Source organism: Ptychodera flava, chromosome 16 (assembly GCF_041260155.1).
Source record: "Ptychodera flava strain L36383 chromosome 16, AS_Pfla_20210202, whole genome shotgun sequence".
Classification (NCBI taxonomy): domain Eukaryota; kingdom Metazoa; phylum Hemichordata; class Enteropneusta; family Ptychoderidae; genus Ptychodera; species Ptychodera flava.
Genome location: NC_091943.1, coordinates 30,281,053 through 30,293,977, shown reverse-complemented (window position 1 = coordinate 30,293,977; position 12,925 = coordinate 30,281,053). Strand labels below are relative to the sequence as shown.

The 12,925-nt window shown below is 34.9% G+C and overlaps 1 protein-coding gene across 2 annotated transcripts in view; it reads left to right on the top strand.

Annotated features, from left to right (window-relative positions):
* The window catches only part of LOC139114538 (band 7 protein AGAP004871-like), a 114,092-nt gene that overhangs the window by 65,215 nt on the left and 35,952 nt on the right, over positions 1-12,925 (top strand). The window contains exon 1 of one of the 2 annotated variants that reach the window (XM_070676324.1): positions 9,419-9,618. The exons of the other annotated variant lie outside the window; for it this stretch is intronic. Within the exon in view, the coding sequence (XP_070532425.1) occupies positions 9,525-9,618 (94 nt within the window). The 5' untranslated portion in view covers positions 9,419-9,524. Of the gene's footprint in view, positions 1-9,418; positions 9,619-12,925 lie in introns of those variants that run through there. 2 annotated transcript variants of the gene reach the window in all.

Below are 12,925 nucleotides of genomic sequence, written 5' to 3'. Positions count from 1 at the left end.
GGTGACCTCACCTAAGTTTGTTCAAATCGTGGTGAAATTTGCATATTTGTATTTTGGGGGCACTTTTTGCTGTTTTTGGTAAAAAAATCTTCTTCTCTGAAACCGCTTGTCCGATTGCTTTGAAATTTTATATGCAGTTTACTTAGGGTGACTTCAGTCAGATTTGTACAAATCGTGGTGAAATTTGCATATTTGTATTTTTAAGACATTTTTTGTCGTTTTTGGTAAAAAATCTTTAAACATCTTCTTCTTCAAAACAAGCAGACAGCTTTGATATTTGGTACATAGGTCCCTAGGGATGATCTATTGTGCAGATATATGCAAATTTGCATTTTTAAGGCAATTTTTGCCATTTTTGGCCAAAAAATGTGTATTTCCAAAAGTACACATCTGATAGCTTTGAAATTTGGTATACAGGTTCCTATAGATGAACTAAATTATATTTATTGAATTTCTGGTGAAATCTATAATTTTGTATTTTGGGGCAATTTTTGCCATTTTTGGTCAAAAATGTGTATTTCCAAAATTACTCATCTGATAGCTTTGAAATTTGGTATACGGGTTTCTACAGATAAACTAAGTAATATATATTGAATTTCTGATGAAATCCATAACTTTGTATTTTTCCGGCATTTTTTCCATTTTTGGTCAAAAAATGTGTTTCTGAAAAAGTACAGGTCTGATAGCTTTGAAATTTGATATGCAGGTTCCTACAGATGAACGTAATGATGCCTAAAATAAGAGGAATATGAATATCAGTGTAGCATCACAGGCAACAAGGTCTAGTGCATGTGATGCTACCCTGATATTCATATTTCCTCTTATTTTAGGCATCCGACATAGAAAATTTACCAACCATACTTTAATCAGTTTCTTTGTACTTGAACAGAGATTAATAGACACTTTCATTGTGGCAGAAAACAAATCAGCCCTGTGAGAAAAATTTATGGTAGAATCTTTCAAACTACATGCAAAGAGAAAAACAGGAAAGAGATGGATTTTTCAATAAATCAAAGTGAGCCATATCTTTTCCCCAGATATCCTCAGGCCCAGGGATGTTGATATGGTTGTAGTCTAATGAAATGACAAGCTGTTTGGTATGCTGTGTGGTCTCACCAGCTCTGGCGTCTTTTCATTTCATGAGATTTTAGATTGGATTGTTACAGTCCACTGTACGGTATATAGAAATGTTTACCCTGGCTCATATTAGGAGAAAAGTTTACTACTCTTGTTAGATATAAATTGCAAAAGAATAAATGTGAGGTACAGCACATGTGACATATGAAATTTTTTATGGAACATGTTCATACCATGGTTTATATCATTTTGTTCCTGTGTTGTTCATATGCCACTATTTATTGAGTTTACGCATTCAATCTAGCATCTGAACTTTGACCTCTGTGTTACCTTGTACCCTCCATATTTCCATGACTATGACCCACACCATACAACAGTATGTAAAGCAATCAGCTCAAACTAAATGGTATTTGTGAATGGCATACTGGAAATGTTGACTCAAGTGGCACTGTGAATCCTTGGTATTAAACTTAATACACCGTTTTTCAACTTTTTTCACCTAATTTTTTTTCTTCAAAAGCAACATACTTTCTTATTTTTCTTCCAAAAGTATGTTGAAATACAAGATATAAGCCTCGTCAACACTTTTCATTGTGTACAGTGTTATTGTTGACAAATGAATTCTAGTCGGGTTGAGAATCCAGTGGTCAATAACATTGGTCATTATACATGTACAGTGTACAGTCTATATATAAGTTGAATTTTAGGCATTTTGATATGATTTGGAATGGAAAAAGGAATTGCACTTCACCTTAGCAGAACCAAACATAGGAAAAGACATCAATGGTTACAGCTTGTGGAACTGTAAAACATGTTTGGTTTTTCAATAGTACGAACTATCAATGTATTTTTCCTTCACCTGCATTTTTGTATTTTCCCAAAATAGCAAAGTGTAGATGTTGTAGCTTGCATTCTTAGGTGTGAAGAGTATCACTCTGTGCACAGCATTATTACATGGTTTCAAACACAGCATGATGCAACCTTCATTAAATTAATGGCGCCCTCTATTGCCGTAAATAAGAAATTATGTACATCCAGCAGATTTTTCATAACATTCAAAGCATTAATGTTTGCTTTGCATTATACTTTCAACATTTTTTGTTAGTATGCAAATGAGTAAAGGGGAGCCCTGGGATGATTTTTTTCCCTGAATTTTTATGTACTGGTGATGAGTGTTTGGATAGTGCAACGTCTTATCAAAAATGTTTGTGGTAGAAATGTAAAGATATATTATTTATGTGCTATGTGAAACAAGAATATCTTTCCAGCAGCACAAACTTTGCAACATATATATCTTAAATTTACCCAATAACTTAACACAATAAATTTTACAGCTTAAAGGTTCATGCACTGTGACAGTCAATTCACGTATAGCAGTGATTATTTGCACAGGTTTGAAACCCATACCAGATAAGTCACCCTGGTGTAACCTTTTTCTCCCTGGCATAATTATTGGATAGAATTTACCTCCAGTCTGCAAGATTCATCAAGTACAAAATCGGGTTGTCCATAGTGATTTCTGTCAATTACGTTGACTCTGACATATTAGGCATGGCACTGTATGAAAATTTCATGATCATCTTTAAGTGCCTGGACAGTTAGTTTTCAAGAGCTGCGATGTTTAATCTTGATGCGTGGAGCTCTGGGAAATCAAACGCACTTCTTGAAGACACACAGGCAAAAGCAGATACCAAGATAAATCTCCATTATGATGAAGTGGATCAGAGTCTCATCTCCCATCCTTTATCTCTGTCATAAATCGCAAGATCCATTTTCATTGCCCTAGAGATTAGAAATCTTACTTCTGTTCTTAATGAAGTCGAATGTATTACATAAAGAGTTGGCTGGAACTGATCGCTGTATTAAAGTTCAAATAGCAGATGGAATAGCAGTTGGGCCCCTTAATTTTCCTGTTAAGCCTGATAACGTTAATCAAAAGTGACATCAGAAATTTTACTATAATCACATGTAATTAGTTCAATATCATCATTTCAATGAATAATAATAATAATAGTAAAAACAGTTGTATAATAAAAATAATAGTAACTGTTTGATTATTATTATGATTATAAATATAATAATACTAATAATTTCGTTGTCCCATTAAGAAAATTGAGAAATGCTTTCGCTCCACCAAATATTTCCAAGGAAACAATGTACATCACATGATAAAGCTACCACTGTTAAAATCTTCTAAAATAGCAACATATGGGGGGCAACACCCTGTACCAGTGATTTGTCGAAGTTTAAAATGGTCATTGCACTTATTAGTATGAACAATATCTTAATAGGCTTCTTCAAATCACGGATATCCTGTATCACTGATCTGCCGGAAGGCATCATTTCAAACGATGAGTATAATGGGTGGATGGTGTCACTAATAATTGTTTGTGTTTCCGTGACCAGATGTTCTGTAGGGCTCTCTGAGTTGAAGTTGTTTCTTGACAATTATTTTCTCATTCATGTTTACCATTCGTGCTACTTTTCTGTTGCTAACACTCAGGTTGCAATTCAACTTAATTAATGTGAAAATGTTACAAGTGGTGAAAAACAGGGGGGGTGCAAAACAGGAAATCATGTAGATATGATCACATTGAAATAATCTTGTTTCAGTATCGAAATTTGATAATTTTGTGTCATGATCCTATTTATTTAAGATTTGATTATTTTGTGTTGATGTTATGTTGATGTATGTCAATGTTACATTGAAACTTTACTGATGAACTTGTATATTGTGATATTAATTGAGATTTGATAGTTTTATGTCAATATCGCATTGAGATATAATAATTTATGCTGATATTAATATTGAGATAGAATAATTATGTGTATCATATTACATTGAGATGATTAAGCACTGAAACCATAATAAAGCTACTGCAACCACAATATTCAGATAGTGAGTGCAGAAAATTGTCTTTTGAGTGCAAAGTAAAAATCCCAGACAAGATGCATGGTGCAATTTATAAGGCACTATCTGTTGATGTATGGTATGACAACTTAACTGTAGAAAGCTTTGTCATTAGCACAATCCTAGAATTTCTATTTATAAGAATTTATAAGCTTTGAAGGCATGAAAAAACCCATTAGGTGTAGACCTAGTCATTTTAGCATTTATCTATATCGAATTATCATTATTCAAGAATACTTCAGTGGCTTTAATTACTCTCAAAGGTACAGGTACCTGAACGTTCACTTCTTACCCTAGACAGTCTCTCATTACTGTAAATTTGTGTAATTGGCTTGTTACACATCACGAACTGCTCTGTTAATGGTAATTTGCAATGACATATAATATGTATATCTCTGCAAGAATTTATGCAAGCAAGGTCATCGATGCCATTAAATAGTTCAATATTTTAAAATGCAGTGGTTTATATCAAGGTTTTCTGTGGGCAAGTTTCCTGTGGTAATAAATAGATTGTTGACAAAGGGCTACCCGTATTTTGTGAAGGAGAAAATTTTAGTAGCCAACATGCATCCATAATGATGATGATAAAATTGCATTGGCTTTATTAAAACCTTGCAAAAGATCTTTTCACTTTGAAATGAATTGTCTTGACAGGTATGAATTTGATGCAAGTCGATAGATGCATTTATAAATTATCACCCTAATGATGTGTAATTCATACAGACACTGACAGGCTACTCTGTGTAGTATTTTGCTGCTGTAACTTTTATTGACTGTCAGTATTTTTTTTTCATGTCGATCGCAAGTTCTTGTTCTAAAACATGTTTGCAATGCACAGTTATTGTTTACAATGAGCCCAAACTTGAACTCACTGGTGAACAATAACAATGCATTCCAACATGCTTTGGGAAGTAGAACAAGAAACCAATTACCGTAGTTGGCATTTAAAACAAAAACAGAGAAAATTCACCTAAAGCTACAGCTACTAGCTCTTTAACCAGTAGTTGAGCATCTGGGCTACAATAGGTAGAACAGATAAAATACCATGGATAGCCAAAGTCAGATGTACCATTCTGTGATTTATATGACTGCAAATTTAACTGCTTTAAATTACTGAAGTGTGCTATAGTCATGTATGGTCTGACTTTCCTTTTTCATTGAAGCAATGCATTCACTGTGGTCGATTATTATAAAGTGAATGTGTACATCCGTACAAGTACCTTGATATTGTCACTAGCATTGTACATTTCCATCCTGACATATTTCCCACAATGATTCAGATTTGGATTGATCCATTTTAATGATAATAGAGGTGAAAAGGGCGAGAAATACAGATGTAAGGATGGTACCATTAAGTTCTGTAATGTGGCGACTTTGTTCATCAGATAATTTAACATGCAAAGATAGCTTTGACCATCACCATAGCAACAGAGTGATATCATATCTCCATGGTGATGGCTCTTCAAGCAGTAACAATAACACTAACATCAGACTGTCTATTTAGATGATACAATAATGGTTAAACTGAATTATTTATCATGGAGCATGTCGAGCAGTCACAAAGAGTGAATATAACATCACAGATAGCTCTGTATTAAAGACTGTCGGCTGAATACCTTTTGACACATTGACATTGCATTGAAAAGGTGTCAGGCGAGGCAGTGAAATGAGAGTTGTAAGTTCATGCATTAAAACATAAAGCCAGGCAGAGTGCTGTAAAGTGGCTTTTTTCAAACGGAAGCTGCAATCTTGCTAAAGCATCACAGATGTGCAAACACCTGAAATATTTTGTAATGGTAATAAATCTCACAAATATAAAAAGGTGATAATCATTTGAAGTAATCTTTTGGGTGAAATTAAAAGCAAGGGGTAACGAAACATATCCAAGGTATATCTTGTCCTCTTCTTCTTGTGTTTCCATAGAGAGTAAATGAACTGTGTGACTCACTCAAACAATTTCAGGATGGAAAATTTACAAATCAGCACCGAGAAATCTCGATCAATTTGTCTGCAGGTGAAAGGTGTCATATTAATGATTAGGGAAAAGGCCACGCATATCTCTAAAAGTTAATGACCATGCAGTGCAAACGAAGTGAAAGGATGTCAGAATCGCCAAATACTTTTAAAATTGAAAGTGATTTATTCTGAAGGTTATCAGGATATGCGAATATCAAATTTGACATCGCATTAGGGTAGAATGCGTCCCCGGGACAGATACATGTATTTGGACTCTCAAACTTTTACAATATTCATTTGGCCTGCCACTTTCGAGGTTTCATTTTGAAGATTGCGGAGTAAATAGAGTTTTCACAGGCTAAGTTTTGTGAAAATCAGCAATTTTATTTTCTTAAAAGTGATATGACAGGCCAGCTTCAATTTCAAATATTAGTAAATAATTGGAAATTGTTTTTCTAGTACAAAAATTTGAGTGGTCAACTCCGTTGAAAGTTTGCTTGAGCAAGTTAGAGAAAATATCTTTGACTTTTGAGGCGTCAACTAAGTTTATAATCCCATTCTGACTGCAATCTTGACATTTTACCGGTAGCCCCTTTATCATCTTTTACATAATAGTCCACAGATAATGGAAAAAACTTTGAAAATTGGTGGCTCTTTTTACTTATTCCAGTATATGGCAAAAATGTTCTCCAAAGCTAATTCCTGATTGTCATGTTCCCACTGAGCATTGCTGCCCTCTCTCTACAAGCTATCTGCTATAAAATATTTCCTTTTCCCAATTTTCAATCCCAGGTTCTCGCATTAGTGGAGTTCTCCTCCCAGTCAAACACTTGGCCAGTACGATTTTTGATTTCTATAACATTAATTACACAAACTGATCTCAACCTGTTGGCACCTTTTGCTAATCCTACAAACATATTTTATACAAACATTTGATTGACGGTCGGTTCAAATCGCCAACGGTCATTGATTCCCACTACCAACGCTCGAATTTCCTAAAAAATCGTCTTTCGGTTGCGTTATAATTTGAATATAACCACTGAGTTTGATCGGCAGCAGCTTCGCACTGACTGCTTGGCAATCTTTCTGCATTTTGCGGCCAGAAAAAACTAAAAAGTGGCATTTTCTGGAGCATGTGCCCGCGTGTTGCCTGTTTGGTGTCCACTTACACAATTAACGCCGCCATAGCTTCGCGTCCTTTTAAAGGGAGGCTCCCCCTTTCACCAAATTTCTGTACATTTTTTCAAAGTATCGTTACTTCTGCATTTTCCAACGCTTGCTGTTTTGATACAAACAAAAATGATCACAAGAATGTCAACTGCTATGGTACATGATAAACTGTTGGTATAAAATCATGTCAAATTACAAGGTGTACAAATATGTTTTAATGAGAGTATTTCAAAAATAAACTTATATGTTTAAATTACAATGGGATGAACTGAATGGAAGTGGTCGTTCAAACCAATTATTCTAAATCATAGTGAAATTTTATGGAGTATTTCAATGATATATCATTATACAACCTGCTAGTTGTGAAATGTTTTTGCCATTCTCATCAAAAAGATTATTCTAACCATAGAGTATGAGCACATACTGTCTGTGGTGACATTGAACCTGATGTACTGATAAGAATCATAAAGGAATTATCTTCTGATAATATTTTCAGTATTATAATTTACTGTATCTATGGCAGTTCCTGTTTGTGCTGGATGAAAGATATTGCAGTGATAATGTACTCAGCAAATGGTCTATCAACATGTATATCTATGCAACCAGCATTTATTGTTGAAAATTGAATCTAAGTGCAGACTTAAATTTCCATTTTCACAAATATTATTGACTCTGCAAACACAGGGTTTATTGACATGCTGCATACTGAGTTGTAGTTTGTACATGCCTCAGTGGGTAGAACAAAAACCAGCAGTTGATATTGGTGAACAAAAATATTTACCAACTGGCAGCCTATTGACTTTATATTCATGCAGTCAGGACAAAAGGGAATTTTCTACAATCATGCATATTGAAAAATTTTAAGGGATTGTTATTCTATTTGTGGATTAGCGATTATCTCCCTGCATCGTTACAAGAGAATGAGATTTTTATAGTTATATCAAACAGACTTTGAAAGACGTTTGAAAGACTGTATTACAAATGCAGAAATGCAGGTGAACATACTTCAAATAGTATCATGTTTGTATTTATCTGAACTTACTGGTTACTAAAAGAAGGAGAAAATAATTAATCCAAATTAGTCGCAAACTATTAAACTGATGAAAATTCCTAATTAAATTGTACACATTGATCAGGCTGTATCAAAATAGATTTTCTGAAATTCTTTAATTGACTCATTAGGATAAGGAATGTCATAAGTCAGAAAAAAACACTGTATGGAAGCTATGGTTGTATAGGAGACTTGAATTTCATGAGTGTTTTTGCTGAGGCCAGTACACAGTAAATTCTTCCTAGACTCCGCTGTCATGTATCAGTGCAATCGCATAATAGACCGGACAAAAAAGGCACTTAGGTTCCCAAAACATTTCCATATGTACCCAAAGTTCATTAGCAAACACACAGTGCTATCTTCACCAATGGATGTTTTATAAACAAATACTGTAGTTCTTGGCTTAAAATGTGAGACAAATAACTTTCTCCAGTTGCTGGCACCACACTGCACAGTATCAGGTTGAAAATATACAATGGTTTATGTGAATTTAATGAGCAATGGTTTTGTGTGAGTGAGTCTGAACAATGTAGCTTACTGTCTTGGCAATGGAGCGTTTTGCTTTGCATAGGTGCTTTTTCACCTGTTCCGGTCATTTTGCTGGCTGTAGAAGATAACGACATGGTCATGGCATCAACACATTGCAATCAAAACTGTCATCAAACATAGGTCTTGTTGCATTTTGAAGTTTAATTATACCCTATAGTTTTAGAAATTGTGATGTGTTGAAACGTTGATATTTAAAACGTCATACAGTGTTCAGACTAATTAAATGCTCAGGTTGTGTGGACAAATTTCGGTGTAATACAATCTGCTCATACACTTATGCCATCATCATAAACATAAATTCAAGTAACAAAGGACATGAACAATGTGTGAATTCAGTAGCAGCAAGAGTGGGAAGTCCTTTTATTGTCCAAATATGGAAATAATATTGGCAATTTGCCAGCAGTTTTCATCATTCACCTACCTGCTGCTGATTCTAGAAGGATTATGAAATTTTCCGTGATAACTAAAGGAAGGTAGGGATTGGTTTGTATTTTTATGTGAAACACAATTGAGTACAGTGGTAAGTCTTTTTGTGAAAATAAATTTTCATTTGTAGAACCACATTATCCTATGGCAAATGTTATATCAGTTTTATCTGTTAAAATTGGATTAGAGGAAGTGATGGGATGGTTGTCAATTAGGGCCACCCCTCCAAGCATAATGGAATGTCTGCTAGGCTGTTCAGTAAATGTATAGGCTGACTGATTGCGGCTGTAGTATCTTTAGGTTATGTGTTTAGTTTGTGTGGACCGTGCTTGCCAGCTAGGCCGGTGACGGGGTCGTCTCTGTTTCTGGAATAAAAAACAAACCATGGAAAACTCGGATCAAGGTGCCATCGTTCGGAATGACGGTTACAATATTGAAATGAAGGAAAATGGACGCCAAATGTCAGCTATAGAGAGAGGTAAGCAGCAAAGTGCCATAAAAAAGGGAGCTTTTTGTTCAGCTCAGAGAAAATGGACGGAGTAGGGCAGTACTGTTTATGATGTATCAATAAATTCACTGACTGTATGTACTGTATTTGTAGCGGCCTAAACATTATGGCTGTACTATCTTGAAATGCTGATGTGTTTATGGTAGATTCCAGCTACCCAGATTATAAAACCTTGAGTCAGTGGACTGATTTAGAGAAAGATAAATTTGTTGTGGGTTTACTTTCTGTATGTGCAAACTCTGTTGGTTTTACTATTGCAGTGCCAGGGATGTGTATCTTGTATGTTGAATGCTTCACCAGAATATTACAGTATGTCGAAGAACAGCTTAGAAACTTTTGCTTTTGTGTTTGGCATTTATGAGCAAGTTTAAATATTGCAACTGATGTGTTAATTTGACGATGGATCAATGCTTGCATTAAATCTTCATGATGTGGTTCTGTGAAGAAGAGTGACTGTGTGTGCGTCAAATTAGATTTTCACTGTTATGATTCAGTAGCTGTGTCAAATGACAAATTTCGAAATTAGTACATTCTCTAGATCATTACAACAACAATATTTATAGCCTTTGTGTGTTTGCTTGGTGAGGTCATTTGGAGTCCAGCACGCAAATATTCAGATTCATCTTTAGTTTTTGTTTTTTTGATACAGCACTGACTCAGACCTGATGTTTAAATGATTGGTGACAAGATTTTAGTATGAATGGAATTTACACGGTCCCTCAATGATAAATGGTCGAATTTTTTTCAAATTATTAATTGTAACTTTAAAAAATTGCATTGGGAGGGCAGGGGAAACCATAGTTATAGAACTGCACATGAGAAAAAGTTGGTGTATATGCTGTCAAATATGCCAACTTTCATCTAAAACTGCTGGTAATAATAGTATGTAACACGACTTCTTTAAAATCTACTCGTCTCAATGCATATGTACACCTTATATCTGATCTTTTTTTGATAAATTGTACCCTTATGTGATCCTTACAATGCAAAAAAGGTTGAATTGTCACAAAATTGTTGGTATTTAATTTGTCAATATTACCCGTTACACAGTATCAACAATGCCTTTTGATGTTGCTAACGGTCTGCAGAAATTTCTAAAGCTTAGATCAATGACGTAGTTAAATTCAGAAATGAAGTTTTGTATTTTCAACTGAAAATAATGGTTAATTGTTGTATAGAATTTTCTGTTAGGTTTGTTTGAAAATACTTGAAATCAATATGATCCACAGCCAACTTTAGTCTAACAGTTTTTAGGTGTTCTACCTTATCTCATATCTGTTTACCGGTATGCTTTGTGTGTGAGCACTTTACAGTTATGCTCAACGGAAAGTAGACGATGAGATTAAATGATACCTTACTCAATTACTAATTTACATCAGACACTTTATTTCTAAAACTACACTAGTACCTCACAATATTGCTTGCGAGCGGCAAGTTCTCAAAGACAAGAATAACAAATACCAGACCTAAATGATTCCTTAACATAACAGTCGCTTGCCTGCTTCTCTGCCGACATGAGTGCCTTATCTCTTTCCACTGGTTTATTGCCGTAATCTTATACCACGATACTAATTACACAGCGACAAAAAGACAACTAGTTCTTGCTGAAATGAACATATGTGCCCACTGTTCTGTGTATCTCTTCTAGCAGTCAAACAGTGGTGCAACTATTCTCATGCATACTCTTCCAAGTACATTTGATGGGGATGTTTAACGTTTTGTGTTTATTATATCCAATCAAATGAGACTTTGTCTATCTGTTATTCAATGGCTCAAATTGATGAGGGTCAATTACAGATTTGTATAATCCTCTACAAGATTTACTCGCCAAACCAGAGAAACCATATATTATATTAATGTCTGTCTCAAGATATCTTTGCAAGAGCTTTTCAGACCAAACGTTTGATTCATGAATGATGAAGATGTTTCATTATTTGCCTTTTATATATCTCTTTGAGAGGCATATATGTTACTTCATGCTTCAGCCAACTTACAGTTGTCTTTTTGTCGCTGTGTAATTAGTATCGTGGTATAAGATTACGGCAATAAACCAGTGGAAAGAGATAAGGCACTCATGTCGGCAGAGAAGCAGGCAAGCGACTGTTATGTTAAGGAATCATTTAGGTCTGGTATTTGTTATTCTTGTCTTTGAGAACTTGCCGCTCGCAAGCAATATTGTGAGGTACTAGTGTAGTTTTAGAAATAAAGTGTCTGATGTAAATTAGTAATTGAGTAAGGTATCATTTAATCTCATCGTCTACTTTCCGTTGAGCATAACTGTAAGTGGTATTTTCTATTTGGAAGAGGCTTTACTAGTTATACTCAGTGTACATAATGCCTCCAGGCAGGACCTTTGATCTCTGATAAGAAAGGTCAGAACTAAGCAGAGATATGTAATTCCATATGAGCTCTAATAGCAATTTATAGTTTATGCAGACAGTGGAGGGTAAACCCTCTTCCGTTGTTTGCTGAATACTGAGTATTCATGTACAGGTAATTAAATGTGTGTAGGTATGTATGCAAACGTTACTTGTCAATTAGAACAAAGGCACTTCCATGCATTTTGCCCTGATGAGATAATTGCCCAATTGTCAACAAAGACAGGGAAAGTAATTCAGTAAAGTGGATGCTGATAAGGATAGATGGGTGGAAATATTACTGCAATTGCTTGCAATTAAGCTCGTACTGTGTCATCAAAACGAGAGTGGGAAATAAATTGCACTTGCAGTTCCGAAGTTGAAGTGTTTAGCAAATGAAAGCAAACTGAGCAGCTGTCAAGTTCAAGTACTTAAGCTTTTGACAAAATGTTTCCACAATGCTTGATCCATGGACAATGTGTGGATTTTTTGCTGTTAAGATGAACTATAAAAGAAATGCCAATCAAGAGTGTATAATAGTATTGCTAGAGTTGACAGGGGCATAATAGATACTGGCAGTACGGTATACAGTCTGTCACTACAATTACTGTACCGACAGTTTTGTTTTGTTGATGGCATTGATTGAAAGAGATTATCTGTCACCCATCTGTTCCATATTCATAAGTAACTGTAAAAATTATAAGTCATTAACATTTATATATCCTGGAACTAATTTTGCATAGAAATATCCTCGGCTGTAACAAATACCAGTCAAGTGAATGAAGCATCCATTATTAAACTTGTTGTGTGAAATGTTTGCTACTGCTGCCCAATCAGGTGTTCACACATCAATCCATGGTGTATCATGTGTGTGTTTTGTTGGAAAGTTCACGGGATAAGTAACACTCAGCTGTGCTTTG